Raw genomic sequence first — 24,668 nt, forward strand, 5'->3', positions numbered from 1 at the left:
GGGACCTGGGAGCAAGATGGTAACTGCAGGGTGATGGGGTTGGTGGCGTGGCATAAGCATAAGAAGGCATACAGCAGTGCAGACAGACTTTATTAGTGATATCAGTACAGCAGAGGCCACAGAGCAGTGGGGAAGGGATCCATGCCTGGACCAGTCCCCTCCCTCTGTCCCTGCTGGGCCTTAGGAGGATGGGGCCTGGCTTGGACCAGTTCCTCCTGCTCCACCTGAAACACATGGGGATGGAGCCTGAGACTGGCCATGCTTCCTGCTCCTCTGGTCATCACTCCAGTGTCACCACTTCCCTGAAGGGATTAGATTTCTCCCTCCCCAGCCCCTAGGCAGAGAACCCAGCTACTGGGGAGGAGCAGCTTTGAGGAAGCCTGAGGCCTAAGAATACCCTCTAGGACCCCTCCCTGCCCCATACCCTTTAGTTCCCTGGGGCCTGACACAGCAAGTGAAGGGAGGATGGGGGCTTCTTCATGGGGTATGGGCCCCCAACCGTTTGGGTTTAAGGGAGCCCCACAGCGACTGAACGCCCCTGCGGACAGTCCAACCTACACGCCGGGCAACAGACTCAGCAGGGGGTGCTGGGAGGCAGGAGGTGGAGGCCTGCGAGCGGGCATCCAGACACTTCTGGTAGCGAAGCTGCAGAAAGGCAGACAGGGCAATCACTTTCCAGTCTGCCCCAGGTGGGACACACCACCACCCCACCACCCTCCGGGCTTACCATGCACGCAGCCTGCACAGCCTCTGAGAGGCTGGCAGCATTGGGCTCGCACCAGAACATGTGGCAGCAGAAGGAGGCTGGGCCGGCAGCCATGATGAATGCAAATGTGTGGACATCTCTGCCCACAGCCAGGAAGGAGAGGAAGCGCACCCGACACTCCCCTAGCACAGCCTCTGTCTGGAAGGAAGGAATTCAGTTAAAAAGGCATACCTTCCAGTCTCTGTGTTCCACTAAGGCACATCCATTTTACTGGCAGCTTTTTCCCTCACCCCTAGTCTCTGCCTCACCCCATTTCAAGGCACAGCGATGCTTTCTCATTCCCCAGCTCTTTACCTGCTGGTGCAAGATGGTAAGGGTAGCAGGGGCTACACTGACGTGACTTGGGGTCCACTGCTCACGGCTGCTGGAGGACAGGACTGACTCCAGGGCCCCATTTATCACGTCTACCCCTAAAAGATATGGACAAAACATGACATCACTGAGGGTAGGGAGAGGCTACCTTGGCTCTACTCTAGACCTTCTAATTCTGCCCAGTTACTCCCCGGCCTTTTGCCCGTCCCTGCTTCACCAGGCTCTAGCACGGATGACAAGGTTATCCAGGTCACCCCTCCTTGGGGCTCTCCTCCTTGGCTTCAGTGACTTGACACTTTCCTCCCTTTTTTCTACCTTGAATCCTAGGTTTGATTTTCTTCACTGGCTCTGCCTCTTCCTCCAGCCTCCTAAACTGACCCCTTAAAGTTCTGACCTCCCTAAATCTTACTCTCTCAGGGCTCAACACATTTAGACACCACATTGCTTTATGTTACAAAAGTAACTCCTAAATTAACCCCCTACAGGCCAGTCCTCTCCCAAAACCTAATTTTTTTTAAGATAGCCATTTGAGGAATATTTACACTGTATCACACTTTGCTAAATCATTACAGCATATTACCTCATTTGTGCCTGCACAACAATCACACAATAGATTATTTAGTTGCCATTTTAAAGATAAGGAAACTAAAGCTTATAGATATCAGGCAATATGCCTTAGGTCCTACTGAGGAGTGGGGATCTGAACACAGGAAGTCTGATTCCAGAACCTGGATTCTTAGCCATATCTTTCTCCTACTTCTTTATACTCTTAGTTCAGGGAACTAAAAAAGTTTTCAAAATCTTAGTTCTACTCAAGAATGTCCATAATGTGCCCAAGGTTCCTGACTTTTAGACTAATCAACTTTCTCTTAGAACAAAATAATTCCTCCGCCTCAGACTGCTGTTAAACATTTCCACTCATCCATCCCATTTTTTCTTGCATTCAACAGAGAACCAAGAAAGGAGTGTATGGTGTGGCAGAGGCATGGTTTGTAGTCCCTGTTCTACTAATGAAGTGGCTGTGTCATCTACTGTGTCTTCACACAATGCCAACTCAAAAGCCATATGCCCCTGCAGTCTACTCCTGGACCCTCTACCCCCTTTTTTTTTTTTTTGCAATTTTTTGCCGGGGCCAGGTTTGATCCCACCACCTCCAATATATGGGGCCAGCGCCCTACTCCTTTGAGCCACAGGGTGCCTCCCCCCTCTACCCTTTTCAATGCCTCTCAGCTCCCACAAGCAGCAGCCCATGTGGACTCTTTGCGGACAGAGGACAAAGCAGAAGACAAATGTCTTCCTTGAAAGTCTTCACCCATCTTGAATTTGTTCACTGTACCTCTGGCTGGAACAAGGCCAAACTCCTCTTCCAAGCATGCAAGTCCTCCAAAAATTAGCCTCATCTGAGCTGTCAAGACCCATATTTTACTGCTCCCTGAGCTTCAAATGATTTTTGCAGCATTTATTAACATCTAGTCTTGGCAAATGGCCTGCTAGGCAGACGGGAGAATACCAAACAAGAGAAGAGGATGCTCTCAAGGGATGCAGTCTGCAGCTGAGGGAAAAGCCTCTGTCTGGAGTGTCCTCCATCTCCAACTGGCTGAGAAACTCCGTATTCTCATCTATCAGGGCTCCAGGGCTCTATTCAAGTCCTGCCTGGGAAGCCTTCTTGCTGCAGGGCAGGGAGAGGAAAACTCTGAGACAACTCTTACCAAAACATCTTGCAACTGCTGGAAAACCTTATCTACACTAGGCTATGGCAATCTCAAGAACAAAGACCAAGTTTAATTCATCCCTGTGTCCCCCGTACTAAGCAAGGTTTACCTGCTGAAGGAATTCCAGACACCTGAGCAAGTCACCCTGAAGACAACATCAGCAAATGCACCCAAACTAGTAAAACTAAATGACACAGGAGTCCACAGAAGGAAGATGACACAGGAAGGAATGAATGGGCTAGGGTAGACTGCAGAGGGCTTCAAAAGCCAGGCAGAGGGGTGTGACATTTATTTCATTTAGGCCTGGGCATTGGGAAATCTCAAAGTTCATGGGTTTGGGAAGGACATCAAAGTCAAACTGCTGACTAGAAGAGGCTGTGGAATGGAGTCTGGCCTCAGAGTCTTGGGAGGCTTTGCAGAAAAGTAGTGAAAACAGTAGAACAACATGGACTGGAAAAAGGCTTGTCAGATGTGGTAAGGACTCAGGACTAAGAACTATACTCTGACTTCTAGCCTCATACTCCCAGTTCCCCTTACCCTGCTGTGCCTTTCTTTGGATCAGTTGTTGTTGCCTTCTAATACAGTAGTTTACTTATTTTACTGTCTGTCTCTCCTTGCTAGAACATGAGCTATGTAAAGGCAGGGATCTTTGTCACTTTTGTTCATTAGTATATCCCAAGAACCTGGAATAGTGCCTGGCACAAATCCAGCACTCAATCATTTGTTGAATGATAAATGAATGAAGAATGCAGCTTCATGAAGGGTCAATCTCAGGAAAGGAAGCTAAAAAGGGAACATAAGATAAAGCAGGAAGTGAGTTTAGACATTGCTTGTCCCAAAGCCCCGGCTCAAACAGAACAGACTTGTGGAACTGATGGGACAGTGCACCACAGGCAGCAAATTTGGCATAGTGAGGACACCTGTGCATGGTGGTAGACGAATGATATGGAGTGTGAGTAAGAAATGGAAGGGCCAACAAGGGTTTAGAAGTTGAGAGTAAGGAATAGAAAACAAAAGCAAAGTTGTGGGAATCAAGCAAGCCTCCTTTCCCTCCCTGAGCATGCTTTTCTCACTTCCATCTCCATGATATTGGTGGCACAGTTGAATTCAACTGGAATACCCACTCGTCTGCAAATCTGAGTGGAAAGGAATCTGGTTTCCTTCAAAACCCCAATTCAATCCTAACCTTTTCTAAGAAGGGCTCTCTCTTTGAATATGGGTTTTGGCCATTAAAGTCAGCTCATTAACGGCTGTTTTGGCCATTAAAGTCAGCATGATACAGGAGAAAGAAAGAGGATTGAATATGACCAGGGTTTGAATCCAAGGTCGACCTTTCCTGGTCATGTTATCCAGGCAAGTCTCATTCATTCGCTCATATTCATTCACGAAATATTTCTTGAGCTTTTCCTAAATGTCTTTTGACATGATACCCTACTACTAACAGTCTTTTTCCTACCTCCTATTGCTCTCCCGCTCTCACCATCCTTGGCAATTTCATCTCCTCCCATCCATTAAATGTTGGAGGGCTTCACGGCTAGGCTTAGGCTCATTTTGCTTCTCACTTCAGACTGCCCACTTTCCAGGGTCAGGAACCAATCTATTCTACACCCATGGCTTTGACTACCTCTGTAATCCAATGATATCCAAACTTCTATCTCCAGCCCAGACCTCTTCAACGTGTCCGTAACTGAACTCACCATCTCCACACCGAAACTGGCCTCTTCCAGCATTTACTACCTTTAGAGAATGGCACTACTACCCAGAAGGTCTAAAAGCTATGAATCCAGGAATCATCCTTAGTGCTTCTGTCCCTCACCCCACATCCAACTGATCACCAAACCTGTTGACTTTAATTGTCTAATCCTCTCTTGAACTCACACACTCCTCTTCAGCTCTGCTGTTGTCCAAGATACTCATTACTAGCCATGACTACTGAAGATCTGCCTGACTGAGCTCCGCACCTCACCTCCACCTCCACCCTCTTAACATCCTTCTCCGTGGTATAAACAAAGTGAGCTTTACAAAATTCAAATCTGACAAAGTCAAATGCACTCCTGAAGATTTTCTGTATAGCTCCTTGCTTCCCCAGGATGAAAAACATATTATTAACACAGCCTATGAGGGTCCTGACCACTGATCAGATCTTAGCCTTATCTTGCATCACTGGCCTTCTCTGCCTTTTAAAGTCGCATTCATTCGCTATGAACTCTTACATACCCTGTTCATTCCACTTGGAATGATCTTTCCCTATCCCGCTTCTCCCTCCATCCCACTTTATCACATTCACTTCTATTCATTTTTTTAATTTTTGTTCAAATGTCACTTTCACAGGGATGTCTCTTCTGACCCTGCAGACCAGAAGTTCCTTTGCTACATTTTGCTACTTTCCTTCATTGAATGACTCAGTTACAATTCCCTATTTGCATGATTATGTGATTAGTTTCCTGAACTTTTCTATGAAACCTCTATGAAAGCACAGCTATAGCTGCTGTTCTCCCAGTACCTAGCAAGGGTACTGGCACATGGTAGGCTTCAAAGTATTTAAGTGGCGGCTCAGCGCCTGTAGCTCAAGTGGCTAAGGCACCAGCCACATACACCTGAACTGGCGGGTTCGAATCCAGCCCGGGCCGGCCAAACAACAATGATAACTACAACCAAAAAATAGCCAGGCGTTGTGGCAGGCACCTGTAGTCCCAGCTACTTGGGAGGTGGAGGCAGGAGAATCTCTTGAGCCCAGGAGTTGGAGGTTGCTGTGAGCTGTGACACTACAGCACTCTACCCAAGGCGACAGCCTGAGGCTCTGTCTCAAAAAAAAAAAAAAAAGTATTTAAGTGGGCTCAGTGCCTGTAGCTCAGTGGCTAGGGTGCCAGCCACATACACTGGAGCTGGTAGGTTTGAATCCAGCCCAGACCTGCCAAACAACAATGACAACTACAACAACACCAAAAAAAAAATAGCTGGGCATTTGGGGTGGGGGGGCTATAGTCCCAGCTACTTAGGAGGCTGAGGCAAGAGAATCACTTAAGTCCAAGAGTTTGAGGTTTCTGTGATCTGTGATGCCATCGCACTCTACCCAGGGTGACAGCTTGAGACTCTGTCTCAACAACAACAACAAAAAAGTATTTAAGTGAATGAAAAAATAAATGACAGTGAAAGCACTGGAAGTATAAGAGTTAACCAGATAGTCTACCCTTGTTTCCTTATCTATAAACAGGTGTTATCCCAACCTCACTGGATTATCAAGAACTAAGTAAATAGCATAATAAAAGGAAATACTTTGCACCCATAAAGCACACGACAGTTACATTCACAGCTTCCTTCTCTAGATGCTCCCAACCCACAGCTGGTACTGTAATACTGAACCCAGCCCAAGGCTGTTGCCTGGTGTTTCCAGTCACTAACACGCGCCTCCCAACCCCACCAAAGCTTTTCCATGGGATGCAGGAGGGTCTCCCTCTATGCCTGATTCAGCACCAGTCACATCAGTACAGGCATGCCGACTGCTGCTACATGCAGGACACAAAGTGCAGCTGGGACAGAGGTACAGGAAGGTGGGATGCATTTTGAAGGACAGGAAGATACCAAGCATGAAGAAGTTCTGGTAGAAGCAGCACTGGAAGGCAGAGGGTGGGGGCAGAGCTTTGGGATCAAAGTGGCAGTTCCTGGATGAAGGATACACATACCAACAGGTTTAGCAACAGGTACATTCCCCAGGTAATAGACTTGGAACTTCTGTACCAACTCATTCTTAGGGGCTGGAAATTCCACTGTGGGAAAGAAGAGGAGGGTCAATTGTGCTGGCAGACTTTGCTCACTCCCAGTCTCTACCAGTAGGGCATAAGCTGGACATGTGCTCAGCCAAGGACCACCCCCCCTTCCTTGCCCCTACCTCCCTTTAGACTAAGTCCTCCACTTATTTTAGTATTCAGTTTCCATGTGTTCATTTTTCTATCATGTCCTTCCAGGAGCTTATGCTTCCTCTTGGGTTGTCCACCAATGCTAACTAGCAAAGTTGGGTTGGACCTGGTTGAGTTTTGACACTGACCTTGGAAAGGGACATCCACCAGCTTGGAATGGTCCAGAGAGAGTCCATTTACCAAGCAGCGGGCATTGCGCCGTTCAGCCATGATCTGAGGAAGGCAGGGGTGGAGGGAGGACTGAGGGAGAGTCTATTAGAACTTCACTGCCCTGGAGGCCCCCACCCCCACCCCCACACAGCAACACCACCCACACCCTCTTAGAGCTAAGGTGCAGCTAGTCCAGGAAGTAGAGGGGTCGTGCCTTAGAGCAGATCTCATGCAGGCTGGTGGCGATGTTCTTGGCAGGTGCCTCACAGCGAAACACATGGCACTTGAGCATCTGGGTCAGCTTATCTCGAGCTACATAGGCAAAGTCCCTGTTGGGGGAGGGGGACCTCAGTGTCTCCCAGCACCACCCAGTCCCAATCCTGGCTCCCACCCCACCGTATCCTCCCAGTCCATCACAGCTCTTCTGGGGCTTCTGTCCCAAGATGGTTCCTGTAGGAGCTCTCTACCGAAGGGAAGTGAACAGGCAAGCATGCTGAGGAGGGGGTAATGGTCGAGCACAGTGGGGGCTGGGCAGAAGGGAGCTTGGGTGCTTGGAGGCATCTGGTCTAGGTGTGGGAGGGGCCATGGTCAAGGCAAACAGGCATAATACCTCTCTCTGGGTCCAGCAGCACAAAAGAGGTAAAGAACAGGGTTAGAGAGGAGGATTCTGATTGCTGGATGAGTCCCCAGCCCTGAATCCCAGGCAATGCTCCCACCTTCCACTGTCCCGCCCGACGCCCCACACACGGATGCTGACAATGGGCTGGGCGTGAAGCAGTGCCTGGCTCTGAGGCTCCACCAGCTTCAGCGTCTCGTCTTCCAGCTGCAGCAGCAGATCCTTTCCCTGCAGGCCCGAGAACAGGCACTCAGTGACACTCTGGCTGAAAAGGCAACTGTTCTCTGCCTTTAGCAGAGGGGACCTCTAGCTCAGGGGACATTAGTCACTGTTCTAGGGCCCCTGCCCTGGTGTCAGACCACCCGCCCCCTGGGCCTCACCCTAGTCATAGGTCATCTCCTCCTTTTATCACCCCCCCCCCATCCCTACTAGGCTGTCATAACCCAAGATCTTAAGAGTCACTCATCCATCCCACAGGTCTGTCGTCTGTGGTAGGCCCACATCTCTGACCCCAGCCCCCTCATGAGTAGGTCAGATTTCCCACTCCCATGGCACCACCACTCCACTGGCTCAGGTCCTCACCTCCCCCCAGCCCCCAGACATGGGGTCATGCAGATTGTTTTTGTGGTAGGACAGCTGACGGATGCAATTGTTGACTGCCACACTGCTACGTCCAGGGGCCAGCTCCTCCTCAGTCATCTCCACCCAGCCTAAGGAGCGCACAGCGAAACACTGCCAGATACAGAAGAGGGGTGGGAGGTAAACAGACTGAGCTAAAACTGCAAGGGTCTCCAGCACAGGACACAGAGGAGTTCCTGACTCAGAAGGTGGCAAGAGGGAGGGTGTTCTGAACTAAGACTGAGAAGTTCCTCAAACAGAATGTGGTTAGGCAGAGCAAGATCTCAGAGAAGACCTCTGCTCATACAAGGAAGCATCTGAGCCAAGCCTAGAAGGCCCCCATGTAGGCTGCTGGGCCGGCTGACTTAAAAACTGAAGTGTGTTCAGCTGAGTCATAAGGGCTCTGTACTGGGAATGGAAAAACTCCTAACTCAGGATCTCAGAGGCATTCCCAGACCACAATACAAGGGGACGTCTTACACACAGAGGGGTCCCAGCCTGAAGAAGGGGTGTTGGTCTTCAACAAACCTTGATCCCTGGGTTGACATTCCGTGAGAGAATCTTCTCTTCCTCTTGGGGCAAAGGCTCTGGGCTGAAGGCAGATGGTAACACTTGGCACAGCCCCCATATGTGGAACTGTCCCAAGGCCCCTTCCAAATAGATTCATTCCACTGCCAGCCCATTGCATCTAGTGACTCACCTGAGGCTCTGAGCTGGGAAAGGCAATGTCCCCTCCTCAGGGTCCTTGAGTCCCAAATCCATTGGGGCATCCTCATTGGGTTCATCCTTGAGAAGGGGATTGAGGAATCAGGACCAAAATGATGCCCCTTGTTCAGCTATTCCCATAGTAAAGGCAGGTCCCTCACCCACCTTCCAGAACTCTCCATCCTCAAAGCCTTCTCCATGGGCAAAGCCTGTCCACGTGAGCTAGGAGAAGGGATGGGACCAGAGAATGAATCGCTCACCCTGGTGGAGAAGCACACCCCACTCCACCCTGGTCAAGAAAAGGGCCTGGGGCTTGCCTCACCTGAGACTCCTCTTGGGGGCTGCTCCCCTGTGAGGGGGATGCCCGGCCAGGGGGCTCCCACTGGGTGGTCCCTGTTGGGATGTGCCAGTAGTAGGTCCCTGAGGTGTCCTGGACCCTCATCCATCCAGCCGGCAGATCGGAATCCGTCTCGAAGGCGTTGGGGTTCCAGAAGGAATCTGCCAAGTGGGAGGCTTAGTAAGGGTCAGACCCAACAAACAGAAAGCAAGGGCCTGTGCCCAATCCTCTCCTGAGACTCCATGGTTGAGAAGAAGGACTGGAGGAAGGACTGTAGCACAATATGGTTCCTGCTTCCTCCCAGCCTACAGTCTGGAGTCACCACATGGGGGACCACCAGTAGGGAATATGGCTCAGGTCTCCTCCTGGGCCCTGCTACGGGCTAATGCGGCCACATGGGGAGAAGGAGGAAGGCAAAGAAGCAAGGGAGGGAGGGAGGCTGGGTAACCCCAATTGACCTCCTTTCATATATAACTACATCTCAGTATACACGAGGGTGAACATAACAGCTCCTAAACTCATACATGTGCACATGATACACAACATATATAAGCCTTACCACACACCTGTGCAGCCATGAAACCTGGACATGCAGCACACAGAAAATGCTAGCACAGATGGCAGGTACTACCTACAGGTACACACACATGTGCTGGGGCAAACACACACTAACTTCAGCCATACACTCACGCAGACAGCACAGAGGTGCGTGCACATACAGGTATATATACTAGCCCTGCCACACAAGTGTATAGACACCACACTATAATGACCCTCAACACATGTATGAACATCACACATACAGGTGGACGCACACTCTGACACACAACATACGTCAACCCCTGCCACATGAGTGCACCCACCACAGATACCCACACCCTGACTTTTCCCACACAGAGATGCAGGCAAACATGTCATGCACATACACACATACCACAGCCTTGTCTGCTGGCAGAACCACACCACCCCATCGCTGTAACCCACTCTGCTGTCCCTGCCAGCCCCGCCCCACATCATGCCAAGCCCCTCACCTGGACTGCTGTCCTGCAGGATAATGGCCAAGAAAAAGTCCTGGGAGAACATGGCGCTCGGTCCCGGCCCCTCCTGCCTCTACCCTCCCTCCTCACAGCCCCTCCAGCCCAGCCAGCTGGGCTCACAGCCTGGTGCTGGGCTGCAGAGAAAAGCTCATCCCGCCCCCTTCTCACCAGGGCAGAGCGTCTGCCAGGCAAGATCCTCCCCCACCTGGAACTTACTAGGGAGGGGCCAGGACCACCACACTGGGGAACTTCCTGGGGTGGGGACAGGAGGAGGAAGAGGGTGCTTATGAAACCCCGGCCCTCCTCCTCACACCTCTTCTTCTTCACCTTGGCTCCCCTCCCCCAATCCTGAATCTCCATCCCCTCTCTCCAGAGGTCACCTCAGTGCTACAGTCAGCCCAGTCTTAGGAACACCAGGAGACTCAGCCCTTGGGAATATCCCAGCCACCTGGGACCCTGCCAAGCCTATAGCTCTTAGCATAAATAGGGTGTGGCTGCAAGGTCTTCAGGGATCCCTCCCCTGCCCAGAACCTGCCCAGCAGTTTGAATTCAAGGGTGGGCCCAAGGGCCTGGGCCCCAGCAAGCTTAAGGCCGGGCTTGGGGCTTCCCAGCACTACCCCCCTCACCTGCCAGGGCCCAGCTAGGCTGCAGCGTCTCCTCGGCAACCGCAGCACCAGGACCGGCTGGGAGTGCCCAGGCTGCTGACGTGCTTCCCGTTGCCAGGGAAACCAGGAATCCTGACTGGTCCAAGAGGCAGCACTGAGGGACCGGCAGTCCCCAGACCCAAGCTGCTGGGCAACCAGTCACAGAGGGGCTGGGCGTGGGTGTGTTACACCATCATGGCTGCACACCTGCTGTGAGAGTTACCCAGGCAAGGTGCCTCAATCCCTTCCAAATGAGGAGGGTCCGCAGACACCCGATAGGGAGGGGCTCTTCTTGCTCATCCACCTTCTAGGCAACCATCACTGTGTCTCCTCTACCACCTCCCCAAACTCAGACCCTTGGGAATAAGGTCTCCAATAGACACCTGACACTATGCTGAAGCTGAAGAAATGCCCGCTTTTCCCCAGAGACCCTCCAATGCTTTCAGGACTCTCCTGCCAAAACCTTCCAGGAACACCATTTCCAAAGCCTCCCTGCCCTCCCCAGCCACAGTCTGCTCCATGAGGGTCAGACACTTTTGGAATCTAGGGGCCAGGCCACTATCTTCTGACTGAGTCATACTCACCAATCCATTTGCCACCCTTGCCAGCCTGTACCTTCCTGCTTCAAAGAGCGTCATCCTTCTAACCTGTCCTGGAGGAGCAGCTTCTCCCCCCTTGACCATCTGGGATGCCCTTCTGGAGCTTGGCGCATCTCCCTTCAAGCACAGCCCACCCAGGCCTTTGCTTCCACACACAAGCATTTATTCCAGAATATACACCTTCATTCCTGCATAGATTCATGCAGGTGCTCACACAGGACATACATGAAATGCTCACGTATCATTCTTTCATTCATCCACGAATGCCTTACTGGCTAAGCCAGGTGTACTTATCTGCTCAGGAATCAGTGATTCACTTACTGCTCCCCACCCACATCACTACCACAGTCCAGGCTATTGGCATTTTTCTGCCTGGATCTTTGAAACAGCATTACAACCAGTCTTTCTCTTCCTGTTTAATCTCCTCCAGTCCTGGCTGCACACTACAGCCCAAATGATTCTTCAGAGATGCTAAACTAATCAAGTTACTCTCCAGTTTAATCCTCTTAATTGTTTTCTCATTGCCCTCAGGATAAAATCCAAATTCCTTCCCAGGATTTATGTTCTGTTATGAACCTCCAACTGTCTGCTTCTCAGCTATTTCTGGCCACATGAGTTCCACCCCCCACCCCTTTCCTTCATTCTCATTCTCATTCTCTCTTTCTCTCTCTCCTTGGGACATACTCCTTAACCTCCTCCAGCCCAGCCTCCCTCCTCCCTATCTTCACCTAGCTATCAATGACTCCTCCTTCAGACATCAGTATATAGGTCACTTCTCAAAACTAATGCAGTGCTCTCTCCCCCACTACACATAGGCAGGGTTAGGAGCCCCTCCTGCACCTTTTCTGCTCCACAGCTCATCATAATGATCATTATCTGCCTGTTTCTTTCCCTGCCTCGCCACCAGGCTGTGAAGGCCATGAGGGTAAGAACATCTTTCCCCGACCACCGGATACATTTCCAGCATTTAGGACAAGGCCTGGTACAGAGTATGAACCTAACGCAGATAGTAAAGTTCATTCATTCATCATTTGTTCATTTAACTCATACATTTATGCATTCCCTCAAGAACTTTGTGGAGCTCTTAGGGAAGGAAGGAGAAAATAATTTTTGCTCAATTATAGCGTTATTCCCACAGGAGCACAAACCTCCCCAATGGCCCTCAAGATCATAGAAACAGCCACAAAAGAGGAGGCAGTCACTCAGCCTCTTCCCTAGACTGGCCCTGCACCTCTATCCTCAATCCACATAGTTTCCACCAGCGCATGATTTTTGAGCATCCTCTCGCCACTTGGACGCCCTTGCTTAGGTCACTGCCAGTACCCAGCATACTGCTCCCAGCTCTTCAGGTGTTGTATCCTCCTACCCCAGAAGGTTTGGTCAATAGGTGTAGCCAGCACAGTGACCACCCAGCAGCCACTAAGTAACCAGGCCTCTATCTGGCTGCTGACTCACACCCTCAAGGACTGCAAACCAGCAACCTGGAACCTGTAGACTGATGCAAGCCTCAGACAGAGTTCAGAGTTTGTGTGGCCTGTACAGTATCTTTTAAAAAAGGAATCAGTTGCTAAAGTTTAGAAATTAAGATATTTGGCATCAATATCTAGTTTTCAGTTTCCCTTGAACTGGCTCCACTGGGACTACATTTTTCCACACCCAACCTCAAAAATAACCAGCTTGAGTGGACTAGAAGCTGTTCTCTTTAAAGGGGGTCAAAGCAATGACCATTAAAAGCCACAAACATGTTAAAAAGAGTAATCAGACTTTGCCTTCGGTAGCAGCACTCAATACCACGTACAAGTGTTCCTGTACAAACAAAACACAAAAGCTCTCAAGCCTGAGTCTTATCAAGGCTCTAGAGCTATCAATTTATAAAAAATCTAGGGGATGAGGAACATATTTGAATACCACCACAGGGAGAGAGCCTGAAAAATCCAGACCCTGGAAAACCCAGGACAACATGATTCTTCTGTTAAAAAAACAAACCAACAACAACAAAAAAAACAGTACTCTGTACCAGGCCTTGTCCTAAATGCTGAAATGTATTCAGTAAAAAATATTAAAAAAGTAAAAAAAAAAAAAAAGAAAGAGAAAGAGTTGGAGGGGGAACTTAGAGATTAAAAGAAACTTTAAGAGATATATCAACCATGGACCTGTTTGAATATCAATTTACACAATGCAAACTTCTAAAAAATGTAAACACTGACTGGATATTTGATGATATTAAGAATTATTGTTAATTTTTTATAGGTACAATGGTATTGTAGTACTTTTTGGGTTTGGGGTCTTTAAAAGAGTTTCATCTTTTAGAAGTGCATGCATAAACATTTATATATGAAAATATTTGCTTTAAAATAACCCACTCTTGGCCCCAGGAGTGGGTGAGGACGTACCAGCAGCAAGATCAGCTTTGTATTGATAATTGTTGAAACTGGGTCATGAGTAAATCATGCTCATTATTCTATTCTTTCTATTTCTGTATATGTTTGATAAAGTCCATAATAAGTTTTTTGAAAGGGGATGGTGTGCAGCCTCAGGCTCATTTGAACCACGAGCTCCCTACAAAGGCTCTCCAGTTTGGGGTCTGGGTAGAGAGTCTTCCACCTGGTGAAAATAAGAGGCTTTCCTGACCTTTACTTACACATCCAGGAACTCCAGAGCTATGGCAACAGCCCCTTATCCCTGTTCTTTGTTCCACAGCTGTGTCTGTATCTCTCCATGACATTAGCAAATGTGGATCCTCAACTTATTTAAATGGGACATATTTAATGACCATTCCTTGGAATCCTCATATCGATTCACCCCTCACCCCAAAGATGCATGTGTTTATTCTTTCCTTGTTTTCTAACGTTTAGTCAATATCCTGATCCGGACAAAACTTCCCAGTGTGGTATTCTACATGGGGCATCTTGATCTCAAGCAAACATCATCCCCAGTTTTTTCCCAACAGACCTCCTAGGGAGGTGCTGGCTGCTCCCTCCAGACCGGACCTGTTAAAACAGGGCAGACTGTCCCAAGTACACCTCAGTGCATTGGTGACAGTGTAACATGGGATCAAGAGCTCAGGCCTAGGATAAGTTCTACTTAGATTAGTTCTATTTAGATCTCAGTTCTATTGTGAGCTCTGTCTGTGACCTTGAAAAAGCTACTACAGCTCTCCAGGTATCTTTCTGTCATCTGTAATATGGGCATAATAACAGTATCTACTTCACAGCATTACTGTGATATTAAATCTGGAAATGCTGAGCAGAAAATTGGTTACCTAGTACATGCCCAATAAACAACTAGTTCACATACCAACCATGAGGACATGCACGATGGACAGATCCATCCATCAGGGGATGCATGCTGGGAGATCTACCAAACTGCCTAAGCAGTCTGAATGAGAAGGCCTCCTGTGGACTGAGGACACATGTCACTCTGCAGCTCACATCAGTTCTAAGGACACACGTGGCTCTGCAGCCTGACCTCCACCCTCATGCCCTCCCACACACCCATGCCAAGTTCCACTAGGTACCTGTGTCCTCCGGGGAGCCATAGGAGGGGCTGCCCTGGGATAAGGTAGCCCAGCTTGAGTCCTCGTCACTGGCTGCACTGTTACGCATGCCAAATAGGAGGCTGGCACTCTTGCTGTGTTCCCGGGGGCCATCTGTAAGGGCCTGGGGCCCCGGGGGGACCTCCACACCCTCCAGGGTCTCGGGAAGCCCTGGGGGAGAAGACAAGTCCTCCTCCTCCTCCTCCTCATCGTCATCCTCATCATCCTCTTCAGCCTCCCCTGCCGCCTTCTCCTCGCCTTCGTCTGGACCCTGGTCTTGGGTGCTGATAATTAGGCCAGCTCCTCGAAGCCCTCGGTTGGCTGCATTGTGGGCTGAGAGCTCCAGCTCAGAGTACAGGTGTATCAGGCCTTTGGGGCCCAAGGGTGCCATCTCAGGTTCCTGGCTGACCTCCTCTGCCAGTGTCAAGGTCACATTGCGATTCTGGTCACGATGTGCTGTGGCAGCCCGCCGAAGCTGGTTCTGGCCCTCCTTTAGCCACTTGGCATTGGCAGGGCCTGCCTCGGGCCCACCACCCTCCCCCATGGCACTGCGCAGGTCCTTGGGTCCCACAGCTGTGGCCTGCAGCTTAGCGTTGAGAAGCTGGTTGTGGGCAGCGTGCAGGGGCAGGGGTAGGCTCAGTGCAGGGCCTCCGTGGCTGTTGGCATTAATGGCCGACTGGCTCAGTGACGATGGAACAGACATGGCCTTGGCAAATCCTGTAAGATGGGGAGGAGAGACACCATTGAGTCCTCTGGACCAGGACAGCAGCTTCCCTGCTTCTGCCCCAGGGCTATGCCCTGCATCTCCGCATGAACTAATAGTTCATCTCTCATGAACTATCTTCCCAAGAGAATAACAGAGCTCAACTTTTGTTCTAGCATCATTATCCCGATCACAGTCCACCCTATCCCTAAATCCAGCCCTCAGTTTTTTGAGATGGCACAGCCGGCATCTGCTTTGCCCTTGCTCCCACCAGCAGAGCCTCTGCACAATGGCTCTCTGTGCATCCCTACCCCCAGCTCATCCAACTGGGGCGAACTGTGCCAGGGACACTGCCAGCATGGGACTCGCTCTTGTGTTTTGGACACTAGACACTGATAGCCCCCTTCCGCCTGCCACACTACCTTCCCCAAGCCCCACCACTGTGAGCCCCCCATGCTCTGTCCCTATCACTGTGACACTGAACTCCACCAGCCCCCAAGTCCACTCTACACTTGGGACTGTGAGGACAGGAGAGAAGGAGCTGTAGAACCAGACCCTCAGAGCATGGCACTGGAAGGCAGGTAACAGAAGAAGGGAACTAGCTTGTCAATTCATGGCTCCTTTGGCCAGCTGAAGCTACATTTGGTGACTTCCATGAAGTTGGTCCCCTCAGGCACCAGTTCCCCTGCTAGCCCTCATAAGGACACGTCCTGGGTCACTACAGGAGCATTTGATCTGGACCCTCCAGCCCTTCAGGTCTTTCTCGAATGTCCTCTCCTCAGTGAGGCCCTCCCTGAATATCCATTTTAGAATTGCAGGCTACCACAGCCCCTTAGCAATCCCCAAACTCTTCCCTTCCACCTATCATCATATGACAAGCTAATTTATTATTTACTTTGCCTAATTATTGTCTCCTCATGACTACAATTTATAATTTCCATGTTATTAAGGACTTTGCCCTGCTTTTCAATACAGTATGCCTAGTGCTTAGCATAGTCCTGGCACAGAGCAGGAACTCAATAAATATTGTTGAATGAATGTGTGACTCTCCCCTCCCCCCACCTCCTCAGGCCCCATTTGGCATCTCCTTTGCCAGTGCCGGAAAATACTGGCTATGGTACTGTGCCTCAACTGTCACTCACGGCACCCTGCCCAAGCACCAGCTGCCCTTTAGGTATGAGAACTTGCTGATCCACAAGAGACCCCACCCTGGCAGGACCCCCCCAACTCTCTCCCTGAAAGCTCCACAGGCATCACCTCCATGGTGATGTGAGCTCCACCCACCCTTCTAGTCCAGGCCCAGGGCCCACCCTCAGACCCATCCCATCCTCCCCATTCTCCCTGACCTTCCACCACTCTGCTGCTCTCATCCAAGGCCCCACTGCGACCCCTCACTCAGACAGCCCACCCACATTACTCGCTCCCTCCTGATAACTCACTCAGTGTTGACTCTTCCCACACACCCAGTTCCTCCTCACTGACGCCTCAGTGAATACTGCAGGGCTTTCTTTCCAACTCCCACTGCACAGCTCTTTCTCCATGAGAAAGTTCCCTGTCTCCCTGTTCCCCCATTGAGGAATTCCTGCTCTCCCCGACTCCCCACTGCCCCAGTTCTCTGCCTCAGCATAGTGTTCAGCACTGAGCACAGGTGCTACAGGCTGCCTAGGCATGGCCCTGTCTCTTCAGGTGTGGTGCATAGTCCTGCAGCAGGAGCCACAGTTCGCCCCTCTGTCATTTTTAGCTCCTCAGACACAAGCACAATGCTATGCATACATCTGAAAAGTGAAAAAAGGTTTCTGTCCACGTGTCTGCTCCACGTGTAACTGCGGGTCTGCTCAGTGTGGCTCCACCTAGCCAATGAGAAAACTCATGGTCACTGGAATAAGTGAAGAAAAAAATAGACAGCTCTGCCTCCACCCAGAACCACAGTAATCTTCCAAAAATGGAAACCAGATTGTGTCACTCTGGCTCAAAAAATTAGAGGGCTCACCGCTGCTTTTAGGATCATGTGTGAGCTCATTAGCAGGATACCCAAGGGCCCCCTCTAACTGACTCCTATGACCTCTCAGGCTTCCTCCCACTTCTTGCCTCCTTCATGTCTTCTGCTCCAGCCACATGATCATGAAGTGTGGTAGATTCTGGAATACATCATGCACTCTAACAGCCCTGGCTCTTTGTTTACACTGCTCCCTCAGCCTGGAATTCTGTCTCCCCTGCTGAGAACCTCTGCTTCTATTTCAAAACTAGGCTCAGCAGTCACAGCTCTTAAGCAGTCTTTCCTGTTCTCTCCCTGCTCTGTGTCTCACAAGGCCCAGTACCATATCCTACCAGAACATCTAAGACCATGACTTATTCAATTTCACATTTCTAAGGAGAGTGTGTTGTGTGCTGCCATGGAGTGGGCCGTCGTGTATAAGGGAAGGAAGGATAGAAAGGACAGACATGGAAGTGGGAGGAACTAGGAACTAGGAAGCTCAGAAATGGCTGGGAATAGACACCAAGAAAGGCAGTGCGGCCCCATGGGCTAGGGATAGACAAAGGGAGTATTAGGGAGGGTGCTGGAGAATAATGAAGGGTCTCTGAGAGGGAAGCAAGATGGGGTAGAAGTCCTGGATAGGTGAGGGCTGAGAGCTAGGAAAAAGAAGAGAAGGAGTTAGCCTAAACCAACAACTTAGCTCAGAGACTATTCAACAGTGGTATCTCCACAAGTCTCAGGAAGTGGAAGACCCCATGATTCTACCAAGCTCAAAGGAACTTCGGGGTGGTGAGCTCTTCTCTGAAGCAGTGATGTACAAAACCAGGTTTCTCAGAGGTCAGGCAGGGACCAACCTGGGAGATTGGACTCGGAGAAGGGCACGTGTGCTACGAGACTAGGACAGTAAAGAGCCAGTCTGACTTTGGGGCAGCCCCGATATGGTCACTAGGGCAGAAAGTACTGGTAGACAAATGGGGAAGTTCTACTGTAAATGCTAAAGCCTGAGCATGTAGCTGGAAAAAGTGTGGCCCCCATCACCTCATTTTTTAAGGTCAAAAAGATGACCAGCGGCCCAATTTCTTTAAGGAGAACAAACCAACCTCTCCATTCTCAGTGAAGTTATCCATACCTGGAACATTTCAAAGGATGCCAACAACCAAGTGGTTTCTCCATCAAGGCAGGAAGCCTACCAGGCAGGACCTGCTACTAAGCCTGAAGAAGTTGATATCAGATCACAGGGTGAGGGGATGAGTCTTGCTTAAATTCAGGGGTCTTCTAAATTGACAGCTTACTATGTGCTAGGGACTGCTAGGCCCAGGGGAGAGTGATGAATAATAAAGAAAATGTTCTTTCCTTGGAGGAGCTCTAAGGGAAAACAGCCATCACAATGCAGTGTAATGGGAATAGTACCAGAAGCACTCCCTATTTGTTGAATGAATGCTTGACTATCATTAAAAGATGGGAGTAAATAGGGCATTATAAGAGCCTGGGGCTTATTCTAGCTCAGAATCAGTGAAGGTCTGGGTGAAAATGGAGCCCAACTCTTCCTTGGATCACCTTAATCTCCCCTCCTAATTCACAGAGGAAAGAGAAGCCATCAGTTGAAGAACATCCTCAAAAATACAAACTTAGTAAATTAAGCAACTTTTCCTCTACTTCTTCCTAAAACCAATGACTTCACCTATAATTTGGATCCCTCCTGTCATGGCTTTCTAGGAATTTTATACCACTGTTGATCTATTTTCTGTGTAAACAACCTCTGCTACTCAGTAGGATACATTCATTATCTCCCAACTTGAAAACAAAATATTTCTTAACCTGACACTCATCCAGAGCCCCTCACTGCCCATCTCTTTCCTCCCCCACACAGGCAAACTTATTGAAAGAATTTTCTCTACTCCATGTTGCCATTTCCTCACCTCCCACTCACTGCTCAATGCTTTCCAAGTCAGTTTCCACTCCAGCACCAGGCAGTGACAGCTCCTACCAAGGTCAGCATGACCCCTATGTCATTTAATCCAATGCACACTTAGCGTCCTCATTCTAGTTGTCCTCTCAGCAGCACTTGACCCCACGAATCTCTCACCTAGCTTTCATCCAGGGCTTTCACACTACATTTCTTAGTTTTCTTCTGACACTTCTGGTTACTGTTCTTTGATTTCTTTGACTTCTTTGTCCGCTCATCTTCCTCTACCAGCGATTACATGCAGTTTCTCACAGTTTATTCTTGTGCCCTTTTCTCTTTCTCATCCTATATTCAATATAGGTATTTATTCATGCCCACAGCTTCAGTAACCACCTATGCACTGATGACTTACAAATGTACGTATCTCCTCACTGTTCAGGCCCCTCATCTAAACTCCAAACATACACATTCAACTTTCTACTCCTCATCTCCAAGGGGGTGCCTCAAAGGCCTCTCAAACTAATATGATCATTCATGTTTCTCACTCCCAACCCCCTAACTAGTCCTCTTTCAGGATTCTGGCTTGTGGAATGATATAACCTCCCATCCTGTTATGGACACCAGAATCCTTGATACACCCTGCTCACTCATTCCCAATAGCGAATCCATTCCCAGGTACTGATCATTTTCTCTCCATGAAAATTTCTAGAGTTTACCTACTCTCCATATCCACTACCATTAGCAATCTACACCAAGAACAAAAGCCTTAATACTAAAATTGTTAACATAGCCAGGGTGGTACCTGTGGCTCAAGAAGTAGGGTGCTGGCCCCATATACCTGGGGTGGCGGGTTCAAACCTGGCCCTGGCCCAAAGTGCAAAAAAAAAAACACCCCTAAAATTGTTAACATGGCCTAAACCACCCCACTCAGTCTGGCCCTGCCTTGCTCCCCACTACCCCCAACTTCAGTCACTCTGCCCTTCAGCCTTCGTGGCCTTCTTTTGATCCTATGAAGACATCATGCACTCCTCCTACAAAGTGTTATTTCCCTTCTACCCCAGACCTACTCTCTCAGCCTATTTAACTCCTCATCCTTCACAGACTAAATGTCATATTACCAGAAAAGCTGTCCTTGACCCTCTCTTTCTATCCCCCCAGATCAGTTTGGCTGCTGCTCTTATGTGTTCATAAGGCACCATACAGCTTTCCTGCATGATATTATCACATCTGTGATGTTATTCTTATTTGATTTCCCTCCTAGATAGTCAGCTCTATGGGGAAAAGGAGCCAGTGTATTTTGCTCAGAATTATATCTTTATTACCTAAAGCAGTGCCTCATATACACTAGGGCTCAAATCATATTTGTTGAATGAATAAGTTGTCAGATGCTTGAGACGCTGTCGCCCAGGCAGGAGTACAGTGGTACAATCAGAGCTCACTGCAGACTCAAACTCCCAAGCTCAAATGCTTCTCCTACCTCAGGCTTCTGAGTAGCTAGGACTAAAGGTATATGCCACCACTCCTGGCTAATTTTAATTTTTTTAATAGAGATTGGGTATTGCAATGATTCTTAGGCTGGTCTTGAACTCACGGCCTCAAGAAATCCTCTTGCCTTGGCCTCTCTAAGTGCTAGGATTACTGGCATGAGCCACCATGCCCAGCCAGACAGACAAATTTTTTTAAAGGATCATGACCACACTGGGTACTGTGTTGAGAATAGTTAAGGGGAACCAGGAAAGAGAGTACGCTATCAGAAAAAAGGGTGGTAGCCCAAGTTTGGTGGCAGTGGAGACAGTGTTACAAATGAATTTGAAAAATATTTAGGTAATAGGCATGATAGAACTTGGTGCAATTAGATGCAGACACTGAAAGAGATAGGTTAATCTCAAATCTTGTCCAGGATTTCAGCTTGGGTAACTAACTAGAAAGTAGCCATTTTTGAGATTTGACAGAACAGATTTAGAAGTAGGGTAGAGTGTAAACCTGGGAAGATAATTCAGTTTGAGATCTGTAAGTTTGGAATTCCTGTTGGTCTTCCAAGGCGCTGTCAAGAGGACAGCTGGATATATGAATGAGTCTGGTTTTCAGGAAAGAAGTCTGGGCCAGATATATAAATTTGGGAATCATTAGCATATATGCGAAATTTGAAGCCTTGGGACCAAATAAAATACCTGGGGAGAAAGGGCAGAATTAGACAAGACAGCTCAGGACAGAACCAACAGTCTCACCAACATCTGAAGAGAGAAAAAGGAGGAAGCAAATGAGATTGAGAAGGACCAAACAATGCCATGGGAGAGAATCTAGGAAAATGCTTCAATTCACTCAATTGACAAATACCACCAGGTATTTCTAAAAGGTAAAGGGGATAAAGGAAAGTGTCCATTGGGGTTTGCCACACTAAGGTCCTGGGGTGACCTTGGCCTGGACAGTTTCAGTGGGTGTCAGGAACAGAAGACAGAGTGGAGTGATTTTTAAGAATGAATGGGATGTAAGGAAATGAAGGCACAAAGTGTAGACAAGGTGGAAAGAGCTAGGACTATAGCTGAAGGGGCTCAGAAGGGACTCAGAATGCAAGAGACACACAAGCAGATTCAAAACAGGTTCAGAATAACCTTTGAATTGGCTCTGGGAAAACTGCTCTTACTGAGTGTTAGGCCTCCTGCACAAGCTGGGAACATAGCCGCCCAAGGCACACCCCTGGGTCGCTGAGAGCAACCGAATGCAGCCTGACGGATCTCGGGCCTGGGACCCCCGTTGGCATCTGTGCAGCCCTGCCGCCCCACCCGACTTCGCGTCCTCTTCCCAGTCCTTGACCTCCCCTCCCCCATTCCCACCGCCCCTCGCTCGACTCGTGGTGTCCTCTATACTCGCCCCCTAGTCATCCTTGAGGGGCAGGAGGTAAAGGTCGGGGAGGGGGTGGTGTGAGGACCTAGGTGGATGCTGAAAGGGGGGCAGAAGGGCGGTCAGAAGGCGCGCGGTGGGAGGGCGGCCTGGGGATGGGGGGATGGGGGAGTTTGGGGCCTGGTTGAGGGACCCAGCCCGCCGCGGGGAAGGGTCTGCAGGGTCCTCGGGCCTCTGGAGGTCGGGATCCAGCCACCGGAGCTGGGCCCGGCAGGGACAGCTCCTACCTGCGCGGCGAGGCCCCAGGCCCAGATGGCGGAGGTGGCTCAGGCTGCGGGGCTCCGGCTCCGCCGCGGCTTCTCCATCACAACATCCCCCGCCCAGGAGCGCGCGGGCCGCGGGGCCGCGCCCCGAGCGGCGGAGACGCGCGCGGGGGGCCAGGGAGGCGCGCCATCTTGGGACGGGCGCGGGAGCGCGAGCCCCTCCGGGAGGCGCATTTGCCGCAGCTTGCTGGAGCCCCACCCTCCAGGAGACCCTCAGCTGTTGGTGAGCCCCACGGCCCAATGCCCCTCGCCAGCCGACATCCCCGCACCCACCCAACCAGCCTGACACCGTCCTCTGCTACCAAGCTACAGACTCACCCCCAGCTCTCCGAGGGGCCCCGGCCCCTCACCCTCGCGAGGCCACGCACGGACTAGGCTGAAGCCAGAGCTGCTGGGGCCGTGCGGTGGCAGCTGCCGCGCGAGACGAGGCTCTGAGCCTGCAACCTGCTCGGCTCTTGCAGAAACACTCCCTGACGTCCTGGCGGGGAGGCAGTGGTGACACGGCGTTGGTGATAATAATAGCTCGTATCTATTGACCGCTTAAGACGTGTCAGGTCTGTGTTAAAACGTTTACGTGCATTAATCTGCACATCATCCCTGTGAAATCACCGGTTATCATCCTCATTCTTCAGAGGCAGATGCTGAGATTTGGAATGGTAAAGTGACTTGCCCACAGTCACAAGAGCCTGAACTCAAACTGGATCTCAGATGTTTCTTAATACCCTCCCTACCCTTGCTGCTGAACGTGAAGCTGTGACACCACGGCCTCTCAAATGTCAAGAATAAATTGCTCCCTGATAGAAATTCAAAAGGAAGGGGAGACTGAGTGGGAAATGTCAAGGAAGGTATAGGGGAACCCAATGTTTATTGCAGGACCTTCCTGGATAGTGGGATAGATCCCGGTAGTCAGATGTGACCCAGAAGCCATGAAGGAGGACGAGGAGCTACGTAACCATTCAGAGAGCCCCTAAGTGCTCATGCAGAAGCAGAAGTTTTAATTTGTTGAATCTGTTAACCTACTGGACAACTTGACTGCCTTTAGAGTACTTAAAAAAACTAAAGCTGTCCAAAGTCTAAATTCATTATTTCATTGATTTGTATTTGTCTTCTAAGGAATTTAGAAGAAATTTGGAATGAAAAAGAACCCTTCCCAGAACACACACACACACACACCCCCAGACTGGACATAGCTTTATTTTATCCATTCCAATGAATGGTACTACCATCTACTAGCTTGCTCAAGTCAGAAGTTTTAAGGTCATCTCTGAATATACTTTCACTTGACTTTAGGTAATATAAACGTTTCAACTTTTTATTTTTATTTGTATTTTTTTTTATTTTTTTTTTGAAACAGAGCCTCAAGCTGTTCCCCTGGGTAGAATGCCATGGCATCACAGCTCACAGCAACCTCCAAGTCCTGGGCTCAAGCGAGTCTCCTGCCTCCGCCTCCCAAGTAGCTAAGACCACAGGCGCCGGCCACAACGCCTGGCTATTTTTTGGTTGCTGCCATCATTGTTTGGCGGGCCCGGGCTGGATTCGAACCCACCACCTTAGGTGTATATGGCTGGTGCCTTAGCCACTTGAGCCACAGCCGCCGAGCCTCAACTTTTTATTTTGAAAATTTTTATATACTAAATTAAAACAGTATAATGAACCCTCATATACCAATCACTCAGTTTCAACAATTATCACTTCAGGGACAAAAATTGATTACAATTTAGCAAATACATATGATAAATGAACTATGCATCAGGTCTCAAGCCAGGCCCTAGGGAACCAAAGGTGAATCAGACTTAACTATAACCCACTGGAGAAGATAACATCTGACCTGGATACCTTGAAAGATGAGCAAGAGTTACCCCTGAAAAAAAGATATTCTCATTCATTTATTAACTCATTCTCTTTCAACAAATAATTAATGTGTGAGGTACTGTCCTTGGTGCTAGAAACAGGTAAAGAAATAAGATAACAG

General features: G+C 49.5%; 1 protein-coding gene across 2 annotated transcripts; it reads right to left on the minus strand.

The window, feature by feature from the left end:
• Positions 1–73: 73 nt before the first annotated feature.
• On the minus strand, positions 74–22,759 carry APBB1 (amyloid beta precursor protein binding family B member 1). Of its 2 annotated transcripts, none has more exons than XM_023513242.1 (14): positions 22,661–22,759; positions 14,931–15,665; positions 9,119–9,294; positions 8,962–9,018; positions 8,792–8,877; positions 8,620–8,683; positions 8,056–8,205; positions 7,574–7,701; positions 7,072–7,186; positions 6,836–6,920; positions 6,474–6,557; positions 1,061–1,176; positions 728–904; positions 74–645 (listed from the first exon to the last, which is right to left on the minus strand). In XM_023513242.1, the coding sequence occupies exons 2-14, from the start codon at positions 15,649–15,651 to the stop codon at positions 478–480; spliced, it is 2,127 nt and encodes a 708-aa protein (XP_023369010.1). In that variant the 5' UTR covers positions 15,652–15,665; positions 22,661–22,759; the 3' UTR covers positions 74–477. The 2 variants fall into 2 exon arrangements, with proteins under 2 accessions (XP_023369010.1, XP_012658603.1); XM_012803149.2 differs by lacking the exons at positions 14,931–15,665; positions 22,661–22,759 and adding exons at positions 7,468–7,473; positions 10,165–10,283.
• Positions 22,760–24,668: the final 1,909 nt, after the last annotated feature.

This window comes from Otolemur garnettii, unplaced genomic scaffold, assembly GCF_000181295.1.
Source record: "Otolemur garnettii isolate 467f Iridium unplaced genomic scaffold, OtoGar3 scaffold00001, whole genome shotgun sequence".
Classification (NCBI taxonomy): domain Eukaryota; kingdom Metazoa; phylum Chordata; class Mammalia; order Primates; family Galagidae; genus Otolemur; species Otolemur garnettii.

Excerpts from the sequence above, each read along its gene's own strand:
- APBB1 (XM_023513242.1), bottom strand. The coding sequence starts at position 15,651 with ATGTCTGTTCCATCGTCACTGAGCCAGTCGGCCATTAATGCCAACAGC. Across the intron at positions 9,019-9,118 it reads GCCCCCAAGAGGAGTCTCAG|CTCACGTGGACAGGCTTTGC; the intron begins GTGAGGCAAGCC and ends CCCTTCTCCTAG. Across the intron at positions 6,921-7,071 it reads TGCATGAGATCTGCTCTAAG|ATCATGGCTGAACGGCGCAA; the intron begins GCACGACCCCTC and ends TGCCTTCCTCAG.